At 46.1% G+C, this 22,420-nt stretch overlaps 1 protein-coding gene across 1 annotated transcript in view; it reads left to right on the forward strand.

Annotated features, from left to right (window-relative positions):
- L2HGDH (L-2-hydroxyglutarate dehydrogenase) overlaps positions 1-20,146 on the forward strand; it is a 31,784-nt gene extending 11,638 nt beyond the window's left edge. Inside the window, exons 2-10 of the mRNA XM_063947619.1 lie at positions 9,328-9,443; positions 10,689-10,840; positions 12,265-12,396; positions 13,421-13,583; positions 13,764-13,798; positions 14,707-14,874; positions 15,450-15,607; positions 19,031-19,162; positions 19,722-20,146. Coding sequence (XP_063803689.1) covers positions 9,328-9,443; positions 10,689-10,840; positions 12,265-12,396; positions 13,421-13,583; positions 13,764-13,798; positions 14,707-14,874; positions 15,450-15,607; positions 19,031-19,162; positions 19,722-19,917 — 1,252 coding nt within the window. The 3' untranslated portion in view covers positions 19,918-20,146. The remainder of the gene's footprint in view (positions 1-9,327; positions 9,444-10,688; positions 10,841-12,264; positions 12,397-13,420; positions 13,584-13,763; positions 13,799-14,706; positions 14,875-15,449; positions 15,608-19,030; positions 19,163-19,721) is intronic.
- Positions 20,147-22,420: the final 2,274 nt, after the last annotated feature.

Here is a 22,420-nt window from a genome sequence, read left to right on the forward strand (position 1 = left end):
TGGTAACCACGGAGCCCAGCCTGAGAGGCTGGGGAGCAGTCACACAAGGGAAAAATTTCCAGGGAGTGTGATCAAGTATGGAGACTTTTCTCCACATAAATATACTGGAGCTAAGGGTAAATTTATAATGCTCTAAGCTTAGCAAGACCTCTGCTTCAAGGTCAGCCGGTATTGATCCAGTGGGAAAAACATCACGGCAGTCGCCCACGTAAACAGACAGGGCGACACAAGAAGCAGGAGGGCAATGGCAGAAACTGCAAGGACTTTTCGCTGGGCGGAAAATCATGTGATAACACTGTCAGCAGTTTTTCATCCCGGGAATGGAAACTGGGAAGCAGACTTCCTCAGCACGACCTCCACCCGGGAGAGTGGAAACTTCATTGAGAAGTTTTTTCCACATGATTGTAAACCGTTGGGAAATACCAAAGGTGGACATGATGGCGTCCCGTCTGGAAAAAAAAAAAAAAAAAAACGGGACAGGTATTGCGCCAGGTCAAGAGACCCTCAGGCAATAGATGTGGACGTTCTGGTAACACCGTGGGTGTACCAGTCGGTGTATGTGTTCCCTCCTCTGCTTCTCATACCTAAGGTGCTGAGAATTATAAGACGTAGAGGAGTAAGAACTATACTCATGGCTCCGGATTGGCCAAGGAGGACTTGGTACCCGGAACTTCAAGAGATGCTTACAGAGGTCTTATGGCCTCTGCCGCTAAGAAGGGACTTGCTTCAGCAAGTACCATGTCTGTTCCAAGACTTACCGCAGCTGCGTTTGTCGGCATGGAGATGGAAAGCCGGATCCTAAGGGAAAAAAGGCATTCCGGAAGAGGTCATTCCTACCCTGGTCAAAGCCAGAAAGGAGGTGACCGCACAACATTATCACCACGTGTGGCGAAAATATGTTGCGTGGTGTGAGGCCAGGAAGGCCCCACAAAGAAATTTCAACTCGGTCGTTTCCTGCATTTCCTGCAAACAGGAGTGTCTATGGGCCTCAAATTGGGGTCCATTAAGGTTCAAATTCGGCCCTGTAAATTTTCTTCCAGAAAGAATTGGCTTCAGTTCCTGAAGTCCAGAAGTTTGTCAAGGGAGTATTGCATATACAAAACCCTTTTTTGTGCCTCCAGTGGCACTGTGGGATCTCAACGTAGTTCTGGGATTCCTCAAATCACATTGGTTTATAACCAGTCAAATATGTGGATTTGAAGCATCTCACATAAAAAGTGACCATGCTCTTGGCCCTGGCCTGGACCAGGCGAGTGTCAAATTGGTGGTTTTTTCTCAAAAAAGCCCATATCTGTTTGTCCATTCGGACAGGGCAGAGCTGCGGACTCGTCCCCAGTTCTCTCCCTAAGGTGGTGTCAGTGTTTCACCTGAACCAGCTTATTGTGGTGCCTTGCACCTACTAGGGACTTGGAGGACTCCAAGTTGCTAGAAGTTGTCAGGGCCCTGAAAATATGTTCCAGGACAGCTGGAGTCAGAAAATCTGACTCGCTGTTTATACTGTATGCACCCAACAAGTTGGGTGCGCCTGCTTCTAAGCAGTCGATTGCTCGTTGGATTTGTAACACAATTCAACTTGCACATTCTGAGGCAGGCCTGCCACAGTCTAAATCGGTTAAGGCCCATTCCACAAGGAAGGTGGGCTCATCTTGGGCGGCTGCCCGAGAGGTCTCGGCATTACAACTCTGCCGAGCAGCTACGTGGTCAGGGGAGAACACGTTTGTAAATTTCTACAAATTTGATATCCTGGCAAAAGAGGACCTGGAGTTCTCTCATTCGGTGCTGCAGAGTCATCCGCACTCTCCCGCCCATTTGGGAGCTTTGGTATAATCCCCATGGTCCTTTCAGGAACCCCAGCATCCACTAGGACGATAGAGAAAATAAGAATTTACTTACCGATAATTCTATTTCTCGGAGTCCGTAGTGGATGCTGGGCGCCCATCCCAAGTGCGGATTATCTGCAATACTTGTACATAGTTACAAAAATCGGGTTATTATTGTTGTGAGCCATCTTTTCAGAGGCTCCGCTGTTATCATACTGTTAACTGGGTTTAGATCACAAGTTGTACGGTGTGATTGGTGTGGCTGGTATGAGTCTTACACGGGATTCAAAAATCCTCCCTTATTGTGTACGCTCGTCCGGGCACAGTACCTAACTGGCTTGGAGGAGGGTCATAGGGGGAGGAGCCAGTGCACACCACCTGATCCTAAAGCTTTACTTTTTGTGCCCTGTCTCCTGCGGAGCCGCTATTCCCCATGGTCCTTTCAGGAACCCCAGCATCCACTACGGACTCCGAGAAATAGAATTATCGGTAAGTAAATTCTTATTATCTCCATCCCACATGAGAAATCCCTATCACACTCTGGGGGACATGTACTAAGCAGTGATAAAAGTGGAGAAGTGAGCCAGTGGAGAAGCTGCACATGGCAACCAATCAGCTGCTCTGGATACTTTTACAGCATGCAAATTATAAATGTTACGTCAATGCTGATTGGTTTGCCATAGGCAACTTCTCCACTGGCTCACTTCTCCACTTTTATCACTGCTTAGTATATGTCCCCCTATGTGCGCAGAGGCCCCTTCCCCACCACTAGGCATGGTCAGTAGACAGGCACCCGAATTTTCATACAAAATGCGACTTCTGTCGATGTGCCTAAGTTGTGATTTGCCACACAAGATAAGATACTCATATTTGCCTGTAGAGTTTTGGGGATTGCTATGCTCCCGAACCAGTAGGTCGCCCAAGGACTATGGAGTTGCTGAGTCCCCGGAGCGTCCATAAGATGCTCTGGCGATTCTGTGGAGGCTTGCCTCCAGGACCAGAGAGAAGTTGAGGCTTAGCATTCTTTTATACTAGATCTTTAAGATTTCCAATCAGGGAAACTAATGTTCCTTGGCCAAACCATGAGAAATGGCTGAAGACCATTATTCCTCCCCCCACCACAACTTTACAGTTGGCAGAACTCATTGGGCAGGAGGTGTCTCCTGGCACTCCCGAAACTCGAATTTGTCTGCCGGACTGCTAGATGGTGAAGCTTGATGTGTCCCTCCAGAGAACATCTTTCCTGTACTTCAGAGACCATTGGTGGTGTGCTTTATACCACTGTGGCTGATGTTTGGCATTGCACTTGGTGGACTGAGGCATTTGTGCAGATGCTTGGCCATAAAAGCCCTATTCATGGAGAGTCCGATGAATGCATCCTGACATTGAAACTGAGGACAGACTGTCCTATGCCCTCATAAAAACAGCTCTTACTGCTGACTCGCCAGTGCTAACGGGGCAGAAATATGGATGGACATGTTTGAAAGGATGACATCCTATAACTGTGCCATGCAGAAAGTCACTGAGCTCTTCAGTCTGACCCATTCTATATCCTAATGTGTGACTATGGCAATTGCGTGCCTGTATGCTTGGTTTTAGGCATCTGTCAGCAATGGGGGTGACTGAAATGGGCAAGCACACTAATTAGGGGTGTTCATGCAGATTTGGGCATGTGGTCTATGTCTATCTTTCTCTGACGTCCTAGTGGATGCTGGGTACTCCGTAAGGGGAATAGACGGGCTCCGCAGGAGACTGGGCACTCTTTAAAGTAAGATTAGGTACTACATCTGGTGTGCACTGGCTCCTCCCTCTATGCCCCTCCTCCAGACCCCAGTTAGAATCTGTGCCCGGCCAGAGCTGGATGCACTCTAGGGGCTCTCCTGAGCTTCCTAGAAAGAAAGTATTTGTTAGGTTTTTTATTTTCAGTGAGATCTGCTGGCAACAGACTCACTTACGTGGGACAGAGGGGAGAGAAGCGAACCTACCTGCTTGCAGCTAGCTTGGGCTTCTTAGGCTACTGGACACCATTAGCTCCAGAGGGATCGAACACAGGCCCAGTCCTCGGTCGTCCGGAGCCGCGCCGCCGTCCCCCTTGCAGAGCAAGAAGAACCGGAGAGAAGTTGAAAATCGGCGGCTGAAGACTCCGGTCTTCATTAAGGTAGCGCACAGCACTGCAGCTGTGCGCCATTGCTCCCTCTGCACACCACACACTCCGGTCACTGATGGGTGCAGGGCGCTGGGGGGGGGGGGGGGGGGCGCCCTGGGCAGCAATTAGAGTACCTTACATGGCTAAAAAGCACATAATACAGCTAATAAACTGTATATGTGCATAATCCCCCGCCATAAAGCATATAAAAAAGCGGGAGAAGTCCACCGAGAAAGGGGCGGGGCTATCTTCCTCAGCACACGGGCGCCATTTTCTCTTCACAGTTCCGCTGGAAGGCAGCTCCCCAGGCTCTCCCCTGCAGTTTCCAGGCCTCAAGGGTAAAAAAGAGAGGGGGGCACTAAATTTAGGCGCAAACTGTGTATAATAAGCTGCTATAGGGAAAAATCACTCACTTTAGTGTAAATCCCTGGTTATATAGCGCTGTGGTGTGTGCTGGCATACTCTCTCTCTGTCTCCCCAAAGGACTTTGTGGGGTCCTGTCCTCAGTCAGAGCATTCCCTGTGTGTGTGTGTGTGTGCGGTGTGTCGGTACGGCTGTGTCGACATGTTTAATGAGGACGCTTACGTGGAGGCGGAGCAGGAGCCGATAAGTGTGATGTCGTCCCCTGCGGGGCCGACACCAGAGTGGAAGGTATTAACCGACAGTGTCAACTCCTTGCATAAAAGGTTCGATGACGTAACAGCTTTGGGACAGCCGGCATCTCAGCCCGCGCCTGCCCAAACGTCTCAGAGGCCATCAGGGGCTCAAAAACGCCCGCTACCTCAGATGGCAGACACAGATGTCGACACGGAGTCTGACTCCAGTGTCGACGAGGATGAGACAAATGTACAATCCACAAGGGCCATCCGTTGTATGATTACGGCAATGAAAAATGTGTTGCACATTTCTGACATTAACCTGGTTACCACAAAAAAGGGTATTATGTTTGGGGAGAAAAAGCAGCCAGTGACTTTTCCCCCATCTGATGAGTTAAATGAATTGTGTGAAGAAGCGTGGTGTTCCCCAGATAAGAAACTAGTGATTTCTAAACGGTTACTAATGGCGTACCCTTTCCCGCCAACGGATAGGCTACGCTGGGAGACATCCCCTAGGGTGGACAAGGCGCTCACACGCTTATCAAAAAAGGTGGCACTGCCGTCTCAGGATACGGCCGCCTTAAAGGAGCCTGCAGATAGAAAGCAGGAGGCTATCCTGAAGTCTGTGTATACACACTCAGGTACTATACTGAGACCTGCTATTGCTTCAGCATGGATGTGTAGTGCTGCAGCAGCGTGGTCTGATTCCCTGTCAGATAACATTGATTCCCTTGACAGGGATACTATTTTGCTAACTATAGAGCATATTAAAGACGTAGTCTTATATATGAGAGATGCACAGAGGGACATTTGCCGGCTGGCATCTAGAATTAATGCAATGTCCATTTTTGCCAGGAGAGTATTATGGACTCGGCAGTGGACACGTGATGCTGATTCTAAAAGGCACATGGAAGTTTTGCCTTATAAGGGTGAGGAATTGTTTGGGGACGGTCTCTTGGACCTCGTGTCCACAGCAACAGCTGGGAAGTCGACCTTTTTACCTCAGGTTCCCTCACAGCCTAAGAAAGCACCGTATTATCAAGTACAGTCCTTTCGGCCTCAGAAAGGCAAGCGGGTCAGAGGCGCGTCCTTTCTGCCCAGAAGCAGGGGTAGAGGGAAAAAGCTGTACCAGACAGCCAGTTCCCAGGAACAAATATCCTCCCCTGCTTCTACTAAGTCCACCGCATGATGCTGGGGCTCCACAGGTGGAGCCAGGTGCGGTGGGGGCCCGTCTCCGGAACTTCAGCGACCAGTGGGTTCGCTCACAGGTGGATCTCTGGGTTCTACAGGTATCTCAGGGATACAAGCTGGAGTTCGAGACGTCTCCCCCTCGCCGTTACCTCAAATCAGCCTTGCCAGCTACTCCCAAGGAAAGGGAGGTAGTACTGGCGGAAATTCACAAGCTGTACCTCCAGCAGGTGATAATCAAAGTTCCTCTCCTTCAACAGGGACGAGGTTACTATTCCACAATGTTTGTGATACCGAAACCAGACGGTTCGGTGAGACCCATTCTAAATTTGAAATCCTTGAACACTTATATAAGGAAGTTCAAGTTCAAAATAGAATCGCTCAGGGCGGTTATTGCAAGCCTGGAAGAGGGGGATTTTATGGTGTCACTGGACATCATGGATGCTTACCTACATGTCCCCATTTACCCACCTCACCAGGAGTACGTCAGGTTTGTGGTACAGAACGGCCATTACCAATTCCAGAGGTTGCCGTTTGGTCTATCCACGGCACCGAGGGTGTGTACCAAGGTAATGGCCGAAATGGTGATACTCCTTCGAAAGAAGGGAGTTATAATTATCCCGTACTTGGACGATCTCCTTATAAAGGCGAGGTCCAAGGAGCAGTTGTTGATCGGAGTAGCACTATCTCAGGAAGTGCTACAACAGCACGGCTGGATTCTGAATATCCCAAAGTCGCAGCTGGTTCCTACGACGCGTCTGCTGATATTGGGCATGTTTCTGGACACAGAACAGAAGAAGGTGTTTCTCCCGGCCAAGGAGTTGTCATCTCTGGACAGAGACCTCCTGAAACCAAAACAGGTGTCGGTGCATCATTGCACGCGAGTCCTGGGAAAGATGGTAGCTTCTTACGAAGCAATTCCCTTCGGCAGGTCCATGCAAGGAACTTTCAGTGGGACCTGTTAGACAAGTGAGGATCGCATCTTCAGATGCATCGGCTGATCGCCCTGTCCCCGAGGGCCAGGGTGTCTCTGCTGTGGTGGCTGCAGAGTGCTCATCTTCTCGAGGGCCGCAGATTCGGCATTCAGGACTGGTTCCTGGTGACCACGGATGCAAGCCTCCGAGGTTGGGGAGCAGTCACTCAGGGAAGAAACTTCCAAGGACAATGGTCGAGTCAGGAGACTTCCCTACACATAAATATTCTGGAACTAAGGGCCATTTAAATGCCCTAAGTCAAGCAGAACTCCTGCTTCAAAACCAGCCGGTGCTGATTCAGTCAGACAACATCACGGCTGTCGCCCATGTAAACCGACAAGGCGGCACAAGAAGCAGGATGGAGTTGGCAGAAGCCACAAGGATTCTCCGATGGGCGGAGAATCACGTGCACGTCAGCAGTGTTCATACCGGGTGTGGAAAACTAGGAAGCAGACTTCCTCAGCAGGCACGACCTCCACCCGGGAGAGTGGGGACTTCATCCAGAAGTCTTCACTCAGATTGTAAACCGTTGGGAACGGCCACAGGTGGACATGATGGCGTCCCGCCTCAACAAAAAGCTAAATAAGTATTGCGCCAGGTCAAGAGACCCTCAGGCGATAGCTGTGGACGCTCTAGTGACACCGTGGGTGTACCAGTCGGTTTATGTGTTCCCTCCTCTTCCTCTCATACCCAAGGTACTGAGGATAGTAAGTAAGAGAGGAGTAAGAACTATACTCGTAGTTCCGGATTGGCCAAGAAGAACTTGGTACCCAGAACTACAAGAAATGATCTCGGAGGACCCATGGCCTTTGTCTCTCAGACAGGACCTGTTACTACAGGGGCCCTGTCTGTTCCAAGACTTACCGCGGCTGCGTTTGAAGGCTTGGCGGTTGAACGCCGGATCCTAACGGAAAAGGGCGTTCCAGATGAAGTGATTCCTACGCTGTTAAAGGCTAGGAAAGACGCTGCCTGAAGTTCAGACGTTGTTAAGGGAGTGCTGCATATTCAGCCCCCTTTTGTGCCTCCAGGGGCACCTTGGGATCTCAACGTAGTGTTGGATTTCCTAAAATCACATTGTTTTGAGCCACTTCAGACCGTGGAGTTGAAGTATCTCACGTGGAAAGTGGTCATGCTTTTGGCCTTGGCTTCGGCTAGGCGTGTGTCAGAATTGGCGGCTTTGTCATGTAAAAGCCCTTATCTGATCTTCCATATGGACAGGACAGAATTGAGGACTCGTCCCCAATTTCTCCCTATGGTGGTATCAGCGTTTCATTTGAACCATTGAACCATCCTATTGTGGTGCCTGCGGCTACTCGGGACTTGGAGGATTCCAAGTTGCTGGACGTAGTCCGGGCCCTGAAAATCTATGTTTCCAGGACGGCTAGAGTCAGAAAAACTGACTCGCTGTTTATCCTGCATGCACCCAACAAGCTGGGTGCTCCTGCTTCTAAGCAGACTATTGCTTGCTGGATCTGTAGCACGATTCAACTTGCACATTCTGCGGCTGGACTGCCGCATCCTAAATCAGTAAAAGCCCATTCCACGAGGAAGGTGGGCTCTTCTCGGGCGGCTGCCCAAGGGGTCTCGGCTTTACAACTTTGCCGAGCTGCTATCTGGTCGGGGTCAAACACGTTTGCAAAATTCTACAAGTTTGATACCCTGGCTGAGGAGGACCTTGAGTTTGCTCATTCGGTGCTGCAGAGTCATCCGCACTCTCCCGCCCGTTTGGGAGCTTTGGTATAATCTCCATGGTCCTTACGGAGTACCCAGCATCCACTAGGACGTCAGAGAAAATAAGAATTTACTCACCGGTAATTCTATTTCTCGTAGTCCGTAGTGGATGCTGGGAGCCCGTCCCAAGTGCGGACTCTCTGCAATACTTGTATATAGTTATTGCTTAACTATAGGGTTATTGTTCTGAGCCATCTGTTGAATGAGGCTCAGCTATTGTTCATACTGTTAACTGGGTATAGTTATCACAAGTTGTACGGTGTGATTGGTGTGGCTGGTATGATTCTTACCCTGGATTCCAAATCCTTTCCTAGTAATGTCAGCTCTTCCGGGCACAGTTTCCCTAACTGAGGTCTGGAGGAGAGGCATAGAGGGAGGAGCCAGTGCACACCAGATGTAGTACCTAATCTTTCTTTAAAGAGTGCCCAGTCTCCTGCGGAGCCCGTCTATTCCCCATGGTCCTTACGGAGTACCCAGCATCCACTACGGAATACGAGAAATAGAATTACCGGTGAGTAAATTCTTATTTTAATGTAAGCTCTACACTCCCCAGATATATTATAGACACTTCAGACTGTATTCTCGATACTTTATAACTGGGGAATGTTGGTTGCTGCAACATTTGTTAAGCTGATCAACTGCGCCAAAGTCTTCCTGTCTGGTCTCGGTCCCACTCGATCACTCAGAATTAAAACCACTGCTATCACATCAGTGTTAAACATAAAACATGCTTTCTGGTTTGAGGCTGACTTGCACACTGGCTTTTAAAGGTAGGACCTCCGCCAAGCATGAAAGCTATAAAACCCCTAAGACACCTGCTTGTGTTTTATTAGCACTTGTTCTCTTTACCAATACTTATATTTTTATTTCAGCACATACGACGTGGTCGTTGTTGGGGGTGGGCTCGTGGGACTGGCATCTGCCCGGCAGCTCATCCTACGCCACCCAGCCTTGCGCTTTGCCATTTTGGAAAAGGAAAAGGAAATTGGTAAGATTTATTGCGAGTAGCAGTGGAATAACGGAGGACCAATTGGGTGGCATGTACTGAAGGCTGAACAAAGGAAGGTTAAGCATTCCATAAGGTAGATGGGGGGGACGGGGGGGGGGGGGGGGGGGGGGGGGAATAGACGCCGCTTTTTGTAATGTCTTCTCAAAATTCCTTTCATTTTAACGTCAAGTGTTCACATCATTCTTTTTATAAAAGGTCGGACATAAAAACATCTTTAAGTCTTTTGTTTCTCCTTTTTTTTTTTTTTTTGCACATGTTCATCTTTTTTCTACTGGCAAGTTGCCCTGATGCCACTATGTGCCAAGGTTGGTGGGAAGGGGGTTGGAGGCCAAGGTACAGTAAGGGCATGCTAACATGAATTGCTCCCAAGATGGTAGGCACAAATTTAAAGAGATGAATTTTGGTTGCTGAAATATTGGTGCAAGTTGCAAGCCAATTATGACAGCCACAAGCCGGATTTGATTGGTCGAATGCGTCTAAGACATACCCAGTATCAAATAATGGAAAACTGCTACTGCTGTGATTTAAAAGTAAAGTTACAGTGTATTGAATGGGTTGGTATCTATATACCGGCGCCCGTCATCCCGGCGGTCTGAATCCTGACCGCGGGGCGCCGGAATGCCGGCAGCAGGCTGATCGCAAAAGAGCAGCTTGCGGGCTCGCTGCGCTTGCGCAGGTCAGTCTATTTATTCTCCCTCCAGGGGTGTCGTGGACACCCCAAGAGGGAGAATAGGTGTCGGTATCCAGCCGGTCAGGATCCCGGCCCCGGTATGCTGAGTGCCGGGATCCCGACAACCGGGATATCTAATGCATCCTGTGTTGAATACTCATTGAAATAAATCAAGGGATATTTACAATTATGCTTGGGAAGCGTATGACTCCACATGTGTCGTATTACTAGCGCTTCTGCTCCTGTTACTTGACAGAGGAGGAAGGGGGATTTACTACCTCCGAACAGGTTGGAAAATGCGGTTTCTTTCTGTTTTTCCCACTGGTTGTATTTTACATTGGCGTTCAGCTTTGCATGAAGTCTCAATTATCTTTCTTGTGATCAATTACATAATTTAGTATTATAATCCAGAATAGCTTTTGTCCTACCAGGCTTCTTTCTAAATAGTTTTCTTTCGCACTTGCGGTAAATCTACACCGCCAGTGTCCCATGTGGTAACCCACCATCAGATGTAATTGACGCACGTGTGTAAAGATACTTTCTCTTGTGTTTAGCTTTCCATCAAAGTGGCCATAACAGTGGTGTGATTCACAGCGGAATCTATTACACTCCGGGGTCCCTGAAAGCCAGACTGTGTGCGCGAGGGTCTGCTCTCCTGTATGACTACTGCGACCGCAAGAGAATTCCCTACAAGCAATGTGGGAAGGTATAAAGCAATAATGTTTCTGAGATACTGTTATTATCACCTGTTATTTATATGGCACCTTACAGAGTACCTAAGCATAAACCGAGCAATCAACACAAGAGAAAAAATAAAGACTAAAGACTTACAGTAAAAAACCTTTCAGAACATTGGATAATAGCTATAGGTAATCCTGTTTAACCTATAAATTGGTGCCAATCTGGGCAGAGGAGAGCACGTGAAAGAGGGCCCTGCTCGTGAGAGGAGGTGATCATATGGCAGGAGGAGCGGCAGCCATTGGCTGAGTTAAGTGGTGGCCGGTAGTCTGGGCGGGGGGTGAGGTTGGCTTAGGGTTTTATAGGTGAGTGTAAGGAGTTGGATTCCAAAGAGTAAGAGAAGCCAGTGAAGGGGAAGGCAGAAGCAGTTTGGAGAGGAGGATGAGGGGAGCAGCAGCATTGAAGACAGATGGACGTAGAAAGGTCAGATAAGAGGAGGTTGCAGTAGTGCAGGCTAGAGATGTCTAGTGAGTGGATGAGGGTCATGGTCTCTAGGGTGAGAAACGGTCTAATCCTGGAGGTACTACAGAGGTGGAAGAGGCAAGAGAGATGATGGGCACATGGAACTTGGGGCCTTATTCAGGTTTGTTAGCAATTGAGCTAAACAATGTGCACTGCAGGTGGGGCAGGTGTAACATGTGCAGAGATTAGATTTGGGCGGGGTGTGTTCAAACTGAAATCTAAATTGCAGTGTAACGATAAAGCAGCCAGTATTTACCCTGCACAGAAACAATATAACCCACCCAAATCTAAAGGTGTGTACACACGGTGAGATATTTACTTGCGATTTTGACTATATACTCAAAATCGCAAGGAAAGTTAGTGCATATCGCAAGGTGAAAGCCACTTTTGCGATCCTGATTCGATCCTGATGCGCGGTCCCAAGGGTCGGTATCGCAAGCCTAGATAGACTGTGCAGGCAAGTCAATTTTGACTATCTAGTATAAAAGTATAGTCGAAATCGCACATAGACTGTGCTTGCGATATTGGCTATCTAGGCTTGCGATACCGACCATAGTCTATATCGCACAGTGAGAATCAAAAAGTCAAATCTCACCTTGTGTACACACCTTAACTCTCTCTGCACATGTTACATATGCCCCACCTGCAGTGCTACATGGTTTTGCCCAATTGCTAACTTTTTTTGGTTTCCTAACAAACCTGAATAACCCTCTTGGATGAAGAGTTTCTTACCAGAATGATGTTCCTTCCATATTTTGTTTTCACCTTAATTGATCTCTTGATACTGTTAAAGTATGTTGAGAATTGTATTACATTGGTTTCTAAATGATGAGACTTTGCCTAAGCCCTCATTTGATTGTGATGCTCTATGATTTTTGTTGGTTGATGTGGTTGTATAGGAGTGAGATGGTGACACAATGTTTTCTCCAGCTGATAGTAGCTGTAGAACACCAGGAGATACCAAGACTGCAAGCTTTATATGAGAGAGGGCTGCAGAACAGTGTGCCGGGGCTTCGCATCATCAGTGCAAAGGATATACGGCAGAAGGAGCCGTACTGCAGGGTAAGCGCTGTGCTGAATACAGTCAATTACCACGGTTTCGTTTTTTACACGTTCCTGTAAGTATAAAAATTGATATTGTAAACCTATTGAAGTTGCAGGACTTCACCTAACCTACAAAGATGTTACAAACATGAGGCAGCCTTGTTCACTGAGTTACAGACACCAGCATGGGGGTCTACTCACGTTTGACCTCATTTAGCGCATGATACAATGTCATTGGGCTATTGGTTGCTTTAGTTTGGAAGAGTCTCAGCAGGCAGGCTGGAGACAAACACAGCCTCATGAGTTTGATAAACGCCTGTACAGAGAATAATTAAAACCGTACGTCCACCATGTGCATTACCCTGCTGTAGGGACAATTTAGCCTTATGTTAACATAATGAAGTATAGAATGGAAAGTGAAAAAACAAAAGCATGTTCATATCCAATACACAGTCATATCTGTTTGTCTGCCAGCCAGACAGATACATAGCAGCAGGTAGTAGGTGACATGCCACAATTTAGGGAGCTAAGGACTTATCATTCTTGCTGACATTATCCTACCATGGAATAACACGAAGGTGGTCTAACAGTGCTGGCCTTATCCTACTATGAAATAAAGGGAGGATAGTCTAACAGTGCTGGCCTTATCCTACCATGAAATAACACGAAGGTGGTCTAACAGTGCTGACCTTATCCTACTATGGAATAATACGAAGATGGTCTAACAATGCTACCCTTATCCTACTATGAAATAATGGGAGGATTGTCTAACAGTGCTGGCCTTATCCTACCATGAAATAACACGAAGGTGGTCTAACAGTGCTGGCCTTATCCTACTATGAACTAATGGAAGGATGGTCTAACAGTACTGGTCTTATCCTACCATGAAATAACACAAAGGTGGTCTAACAGTGTTGGCCTTATCCTACCATGGAATAATGGGAGGATGGGGGTAACAGTGGCCTTACCTTGCCGTGGAATAATATGGTACAGAAATAATATCGCCGGAGGGCCTACCTTTATGTCTGTCTTTGCATTGCAGGGTGTGATGGCCCTGGACTCTCCATACACAGGGATTGTGAATTACAAACAAATAGCTCAGTCCTACACCGATGATTTCTGTGATGCCGGGGGCAGCGTCATCACCAGCTTTGAAGTATCTGATATAAAAATGGTGAATGAGAACCCAGCTGGGTCAGCGCAGGGTGAGTTACAATAATGTCCATCTTCCCTGCTTGGCTAATTACTAAGCAGCCACAGATTTGCTTAAAAAAACAAAACTGCAACTGCTTTGAATACTTATATATTTTATGATCTGTTCTGTGTTCATTTCTTCTGTGTTTGTGACTGATGTATTAAGCACCAGTTGATTGATTTCTCCCTAGGTTTGGAGCATCCAGTTGTACTCCGTAACACAAAGGTAATGTAGTATTCTACATATTCAAGGAGCTAATGCAACAGTAAATATTTAAATAATCACCTCTGTTACTACCCTGGACTCTGTCACTGAACCAATAAAAAACTATTGTTACTAATGACCTGTTTTTGTGTGCAGTGATAAATTGTGAGCTTGTGTGCAGGGTCTTCCTACCTCTGTAATTGTCGGTTATTACTCCGTTTTGTTTCATCACTGTTTCCAATTATAAAGAGCAATAAAATTTGCTGCTCTGTATAAGAAACTGTTAATAATAGTAAATAAATAGTCCCATAACAATACAGTATATGGTAATCAGTATAATTAGACTTTCTGGTTTGCAGTGTTTCATAATTTTGAGAATTCAGTGTTTTTATTCACATTTATTAGTTCTTTTTACGTGCAAAAAAAAAAAAAAACCCCGGTAATGTTAATGACTAAATATTCCATAAAATCCCCAAAAAACAAAGAAAAAAAGATATTTTACTGGTAACCCTGTTTTTATTTTAAACCAGAGAGCAGAGGGTGTCAGGGCAGACAACAGAAGTTTCCAGAATAGTGACATCCTATCCGCATTTTATTTTACAAAAGTGTATTTATTATTATATGTCACTGTGATGGAGAAGGGGCTTCTTTGTATTAATAAGCTTGGAGAGCTAACTCTACCAGCGAAGGTCCCTATTCAGTGCTGGCAACCATCCACACTTTCTTATCAGCCAGTCCCCCTGTTGGCCTACACTTTGACATAGGAGCAAATGCTTCTGGTTAGTATTCAGTCATCATTATTTGTGGATCTCTGCCATAGCTCTTCTGATATCCTTTGGTTCTCCCCACCTGGGTACTGATGCAACTAACGGCAAGAAGAGTGTTGTTACATACATGGTACACAAGGCATTTTTATATCTATATTACAGGGAGAAGAAGTGTACTGTAAGTATGTGCTGACGTGTGCTGGGCTTTTCTCGGACCGCTTGTCCCAGGTCAGCGGATGTAGCCCAGAGCCGCGCATTGTTCCGTTCCGTGGGGATTACTTGGTGCTGAAACCAGAGAAATGTTATCTTGTAAAAGGGAACATTTACCCAGTAGGTATTACCTTTCACCTCTTCATTGGCATTTACTGTGCATGAGACGGCTAGTTTCGGGGTGTGTATTCTTGGTATACCACCATGCCACAGGTACTGTTTCTACCGGTAAAAAGTGTTATAATCTATACTTGTCTTGAATTGATGATGAAGACTGAAAACCAGTGACCACTTATAATCTAGAGATGACTCCTTCCCTGTGGTCTGGTGAGTTCACTTGGACAGCTGTATTTTGTTGCTGTGTCGGTTTCAATGTTTCATATGGCCTTAAATAGTCTAGTTGGCCTGGTGGTATATTGACTGTTATTTTCTGGGAGCCACTCTATCAACTGAGGACTACCATTTCTAGAAGTTTGAGAAGCCTACAGTGGCCAGAAATTGTTATACTGCACCATCGGTGGACTGTCCTTACAAGTCTTCATGGGTCCTAGTTAGAGCTCATTCTCAGATTGCATCTGGGCTGTACTAACCCTGCCATGCCATCCTTATACTTCTCCAGCATAATTGACTAACTACACCTGTCTGTAGGAGCTTATGTATGTGAGATTCACTCTTCTCTCCATATCGGGCTGTAGGTTCCAGATCCTCGCTTTCCCTTTCTCGGAGTCCATTTCACTCCCCGAATTGATGGTAGTGTTTGGCTTGGCCCAAATGCAGTATTGGCTTTTAAAAGAGAGGGCTACAGACTGTGTGATTTCAACAGCAGGGACTTTGGGGAATCTGTTACATACAGGTAAAGCATTAGGATATAGGCTTCTCTACACTGTATATAGTCTAAAAGTGACCGGCCACATTTGTGCATCTTCAGTGCTAGTTGTCTTGTGCAGTTGCTGATCCGCAACATAAACCATATCACCCATTATAAAATGACTCTCCCCTCAAGGACTAAATAATCAATTGTTGAGAAGAGTACTGTTTAATAATTTAGAATAATGTCATTTTATTTCTGTTTGGTTACTAGGGTGTCATTTTGCAGAGCAAAGAATTGTATCTGTTACAATAGGTCATGTTAGAAAGTCAGTGTTTGCATTATCTCCGTAATGGGCCAAGGCGTTTGCCAAGACGGTTTTGCAGACCCAGTTTGTATGTTAGGTTGCAAATGTGCTCTATGCAGGGATGACACAACATGACCTAAATCTCAATATGTCTAAAACGGCTGATCAGTCTGTCTGACTGTCACCAACACTGCAACTCCCTGCCTTGGTGGCCCCCTTCACTTCTGCTTCACTCCTCACATCTAGGGGGGTATTCAATTGTTTGAAAAGTCAGTTGGGCGTCTATTTTTTCCTATCTAATAGACAGGAGCAAACAGACACCCAACCGACTTTTCAAACAATTGAATTCCCCCTCTAGTCTGTCACAGTCCTGTCACCTTTACCTTCGAAATGTTAGAACATACCCTATTCTTACCCAAGATTCTCAATACACAACAAAGAACCTCACAACACCAGGTGCTAATTAAAATATATATATTTAAATATTGTTTATAGAAGTTTAATCATAAGCTGCAGTAAACACACACAACATGCTTGTGAACACGTACAAACGCCACACTATATACATGGATTGGAACAAAGTAATTTTTCTGACAAGAATGTGCGCTAATTTCATTAACCCCAGTCTGATATGTACCAAAAACCACCAGAAGAGTTTTGCAATAAATTTGCTTTTTTATTTTCTATCAATATAAAGAATTTTTCTTTAAAACTAGTAACATATTTCTTCTAAAAATATCACATGTATATAAGCAAGAGTATCGCATGAATGAAAACACATACATAAAAAAACAATATACTAATAATATACTTTGCACAATTATGATGGCAAATGTGGGGTGTCCTTTTTCAATAACATAGAACCTGTTTTGTAGATCACAGGTATTTATAATGGGCCCATTGTAGGTGATAATTGAAAAAAATAAATGTTCCTGAAACAGATATACTGTATATAGTGGCACCACGGCAACATGAATATATATTTCGTATAAGTATACGGAGGCTTAATCGCTATATTCCTGTGGCTGGGAAATCAGCAGTGAAGTCAAGTTGTTAGATCGTGCGCATAATCCGAGACTGCGCTCGGTATCTCACCACTATGTAGTAGTAGGTAGCGGCGACCTCCTCATTTTATCCCAATTGTGATTCTGCCTGAGTCCCAGTGCTGGTGCGTGGCTGCAGCTCCAAACATGCTGATGATGAGTACTGGTTTTCTCCTGCAGGCGGGCTGGGACCCCTCAATAATCAGCAATCTCTAACTGTTTACGCTCCTATCAGCGGAAGCTTTTTCAAAGAAATCACAATTGGGACATACCTAGTCACTGGCGTGGCATGCCTGGGGATCAAATGAGGAGGTCGCCGCTACCTACTACTACATAGTGGTGAGATACCGAGCGCAGTCTCGGATTATGCGCACGATCTAACAGCTTGACTACACTGCTGATTTCCCAGCCACAGGAATATAGCGATAAAGCCTCCGTATACTTATACGAAATATATATTCATGTTGCCGTGGTGCCGCTATATACAGTATATCTGTTTCAGGAACATTTTCTTTTCGAATATCACCTACAATGGGTCCATTATAAATACCTGTGATCTACAAAACAGGTTATATGTTATTGAAAAAGGACACCCCACATTTGCCATCATAATTGTGCAAAGTATATTAGTAGATTGTTTTTTATGTATGTGTTTTTATTCATGCGATACTCTTGCTTATATACATGTGATATTTTTAGAGGAAATATGTTACTAGTTTTAAAGAAAAATTATTTATATTGATAGAAAATAAAAAAAGCTATTTTATTGCAAAACTCTTCTGGTGGTTTTTGGTACATATCAGACTGGGGTTAATGAAATTTAGCGCACAATCTTACCCAAGATTCAGCCAAAATATATCCATTCTCTCATCTCCCAGCTTTATTACTTCATGTCCATATTCCTCTTCCTCTGACTGACGTTTCCTCATTGATCTATTTCCACTTCAGTCCATTCTGCAATAAGACTGATCTTCCTCTCCTGCCACTCCATATATACAGCACCGCTCTGAAAATATCTACAATGGTTGTCCATATTCTCCAGAATTCAGTGCCCATTATTCATCTTTGCATACAAAGGCCCCATACTTCTACATCTCAAATGTACTCTTCCTCACTTCCTCTTAGGTCAGATCTTGGCCCTCGCTTGTCTCCTCTAATAAGCGCCTCACAGGCCTGTCTATAAGACTTCTCCCGTATCGCTGTCCAGCTGGTGATCTGTACACCAGGCCTGATCAGACTCTCCCAGCCTTTATCTCTGAAAAGCCTCATCTCTGTTAGAGCTTACCCTACACCTGGTTACATTCATACTGCAGTTATTTCACATGTCATAACTGTGTTGTTAGTAGTACTGCATACATTAATATATTCTACAAGCTAGTTGAGTAATCGGGACTGTACAGGAAGCAGCAGATAAAGCCTCTTCCCTCTGCTTCACAAATGTCCGCTGTGGGGAATGTCCACTCGGATCTTTATAATACTGTAGGTGAGCACAGAACACTTTACAAGTCTGTGATCTCTCGCCCCACTGGACAAATTCTGTAGGCGAACGTCTCTTTCTGCAATAGCCACTGACTCGCGTAGCAGATCACTGTGTGGTTACTGTGAGAGACGCAGGTGCTGCACAAGACAGGAAGACGCTGGGCTGTCTGTGATACATGCGTAACACCCAGACTGCTTATCTTGTTCTGCAGTGTAAATGTAAAGGCCCATACACACTGAGCGATTTTGAGGTGAAAGCAGGTCACTTTTGGTGTGCTGAGCTGCTTTCAGCTCAAAACCGCCCAGTGTGGATTCCCCGGCGATGAGCGCTAAAGCGCGCTCCCGCTTCATCGCCGGCGGCCACTGTTCATCTGGTACTACCAGTAGATGAACGGCGGGGTGAACGGCTTTCCATAGCATCCTGCTATGGAAAGCCGTTCACCCTCGCTGACGTGTATGCACTGAGCGATTTTCAGCCCAGTGATGTCAGCCATCATCGCTGGGCAAAAACGCCCAGTGTGTATGCACCTTAATAGCTTGCGATTTGCGGGCATCGGTTATATACAGTATAAACAGTTATTTCCTTACAAAGTGAAAATCCTTTCCCCCCCCCCCTACCCCACTCTTCTTCTTTTTAAGTGGCCTCCGTAAATTAGTTCTGAAGAATCTGGTGTATGGCTTGGGAGAGATGTATCGGGCATGTTTCCTACGTGCGCAGCTTAAGGAACTGCAGAAATTCATCCCAGAGCTGTCTATTAGCGATATTCACAGGTGAGGCCTATACCTGAAGGGCACAAAGGCATTAAGTGTAACTGTCAGAAGCAATTCATTTCTGATGTGGCGACCACAGGCAGGTAATCTGAAGCTCCATATATTGCAGAACCACAGGTGACAGCATGTCCTGGCAGACTGCCATAGATTTATGAGATACTCCATTATATCTTTTATTTTTATATATACATTTTTATTAATTTTATAGTTACCCTTGGGATGTGAAATGTAATACCACTGCATGGCAAAAGGGTACTCCTTAATTGTCAGTTGCCATACCACATAGTGACACAAGAGGGTGCTGTGCATCAAACGAAAACTGCCAGTGGGGGACCAGGTTGCCAGTAACTCCATTGTTTAAGCTAAATCGAGTTACCGCAGAATTAAGGCGGACTGCATTTGGGGAGGGGGGGTTACTTATTAAAGTTTCTACTCTCGTGGGTTTTTTTAATACTCTTTTAAGAAGGGCTTTTAATTGAATCTTTGTGCTGGCAGATTTTTTATTTTATTTTCACCTTCAGAATATTTTGTTCTCTTAAGCCAATCCTCTCTCCCACAGGGGTCCCTCGGGAGTCCGAGCACAGGCACTGGATAAAGATGGGAACTTGGTGGATGATTTTGTCTTTGACGGAGGCATCGGGGACATTGCAAGCCGCATTCTGCATGTCAGGAACGCCCCGTCCCCAGCCGCCACCTCTTCCCTTGCAATAGCAGAGATGATCGCTTCGGAAGTAGAAGAAAGGTTTGGGCTGTGAGACCTGAGCCATGAGGAATCCAAGTTGTCCCTTATGAACTAATTGGCTAGCTTTATAACGAATGACCTTAGACTTTGGAGTGACAAGAAAATGATTGCTCTCAAATTGGTGATTTTGGAATCTTGCGTCAAGATAACACCAATATGTGCACTGTATCCACCTGAACTCTGCATTCTTCCTATATAAATATATTTTGACTGGGATGAATAGAATACTCTATATTGCGTTACTGGAGTGAAATCTAGTTCTTTCTATCTTTAAATGTACTGTTACATTCAGCACAACTATGCATACGCAAGTCAGGGAAGTGGGCGGGACTACAACCTATAGCAAATCTAAGTATTTGATTTTAAGTGGCAGCACAGAGCATTTCAGATCAGTCATCTGTACACATCTATGGTAGGCAGGTGGGGCTATAGCAGTGTATATCTATTCGTTATCAGCAGCTCAGACTAGGGATATAAGAGTCGTGTCAAAGGACTGAAGTAATATTGGGGTGTCCAATGCTCCTATATAAAATGAAGTTTATACATTGTTTATGGAGGATGACACAATGCATAGAAAGCTTACACAGCTTATATAAGTATAATTTATCTTAAGTCCTAGAGGATGCTGGGGTCCACATTAGTACCATGGGGTATAGACGGTCCCTTGGGAGCCATGGGCACTTTAAGAGTTTAATAGTGTGGACTGGCTCCTCCCTCTATGCCCCTCCTACCAGACTCCGTTTAGAAAATGTGCCCCGTGTAGCCGGTCACAGCTAGGGGAGCTCCTAGGAGTTCTTTTAGTTTTGTTGTTTTTTAAAAGAGTTAAGGCACAGGGAGGCTGCTGGCCACAGCCTCCCTGCTTCGTGGGACTTAGGGGGGGGGAGTAGTGTCCAACTCTAGAGGTTAATGGCCACTATCTCCGCTGACAGGACACTGAGCTCCGGAGGGTGATGATCGCAAGCCCCAGAGGCAACCGCTCACTCCCGCAGCACTGCCGCCACCCCCTAACAGAGCCAGAAGAAGTCGAGTGGTGAGTAGGACACCAGTGACCTGACAAGCGGGGAGCCGGTGAGAATGGCGGCATCAGGGTGGGAGAGGGTTGAGAGGCACAGTGTGCGGCGCTGTGAGGGGCGCCCTGGGCCAGCGCAATACCCTACAAACTGGTCACTCGAGCTATCAGGGACTCTGTCTACTGCCAGCAATGTATTACCTCAGGCCAGTATAATCTTCTAAAGTGCGGGAAGACGCGTCATTACAAGGGGGCGGAGCTTCTCAGAGCGGATCCAGCACTCGCCAGCGCCGGTGATGAGGATATACGGGGGGGGGGGGGGGGGGGGTGAGGCATATACGGGGGGGGGGGGGGGGGGGGTGAGGCATCCCTTGCTAAGTGGGTGCAGCTCATGATTGAGGCCATTAGGGACATTTTACACTTTGCTGACAAAATACCTGAGCGGGTCGAGGAGGCTTACTTTACAGACAATAAGAAAGCCCCCCTTACCTTCCCTGCGTCTAAAGAATTAAACGCACTGTTTGAAAAATCCTGGGAAAACCCGGAGAAAAAATTCCAGATCCCAAAAAGGGTTCTCATTGCTTTTCCTTTCCCTGAAGAGTATAGGAAAAAGTTGGAAAACCGCCTTATAGTAGAGGCTTCTGTATCTAGATTGTCTAAAAAGGTGGTTCCCTTATAGTAGAGGCTTCTGTATCTAGATTGTCTAAAAAGGTGGTTCCCTTATAGTAGAGGCTTCTGTATCTAGATTGTCTAAAAAGGTGGTTTTACCTGTCCCTGGGTCCACCGCTTTGAAAGAGCTGGCAGACCGCAAGATTGAGACTACGCTCAAATGCATATACACTGCTTCAGGCGTGGCGTTAAGGCCCACTATCGCTTGTGCGTGGATTTCTAAAGCCATAGTAAAGTGATCAGGCACATTACTAGAGGATTTAGATACTATGGATAGAAGTGACATTGAAATGTTTTTACGTCACATACAGGATTCTGCAGGTTTCATGGGGGAGGCCATGAAGGACCTTAGTCATCTGAATGCACGGACGTCTTCCATGGCTGTCTCGGCACACAGGGGACTCTGGCTGCGCCAATGGTCTGCGGACATGGAATCTAAGAAGAGTGTGGAGAACCTACCCTTCACAGGTCAGGCTCTATTTGGGGCAGCGTTAGATGCGTGGATCTCCACGGCAACTGCTGGTATTCAACCTTTCTTCCCTCTGCTGCAGCACGGACTAAGAAATCATATTCTACGTCTGCGATGCAGTCCTTTTGGACTGCTAAAGCAAAAAAGTCCAAATCCCCACCCACTTTCTTTAGAGGTGGCCGGAGAAAATTCAGAAAACCTACACCGCAGGTTTCCAGGAGCAGAAACCTGGTTCTGCTTCCTCAAAATCCTCGGCATGACGTGGACCCCCCAGCCTGGAGTTCGGACAGGTGGGAACAAGACTAAGAAATTTTAGTCAGGAAAAAACAAAAACACAAACAAATCTGCTTGAAGCGCCTAGAAATATTA

This window comes from Pseudophryne corroboree, chromosome 12 (assembly GCF_028390025.1).
Source record: "Pseudophryne corroboree isolate aPseCor3 chromosome 12, aPseCor3.hap2, whole genome shotgun sequence".
In the NCBI taxonomy this organism is placed as follows: Eukaryota; Metazoa; Chordata; class Amphibia; order Anura; family Myobatrachidae; genus Pseudophryne; species Pseudophryne corroboree.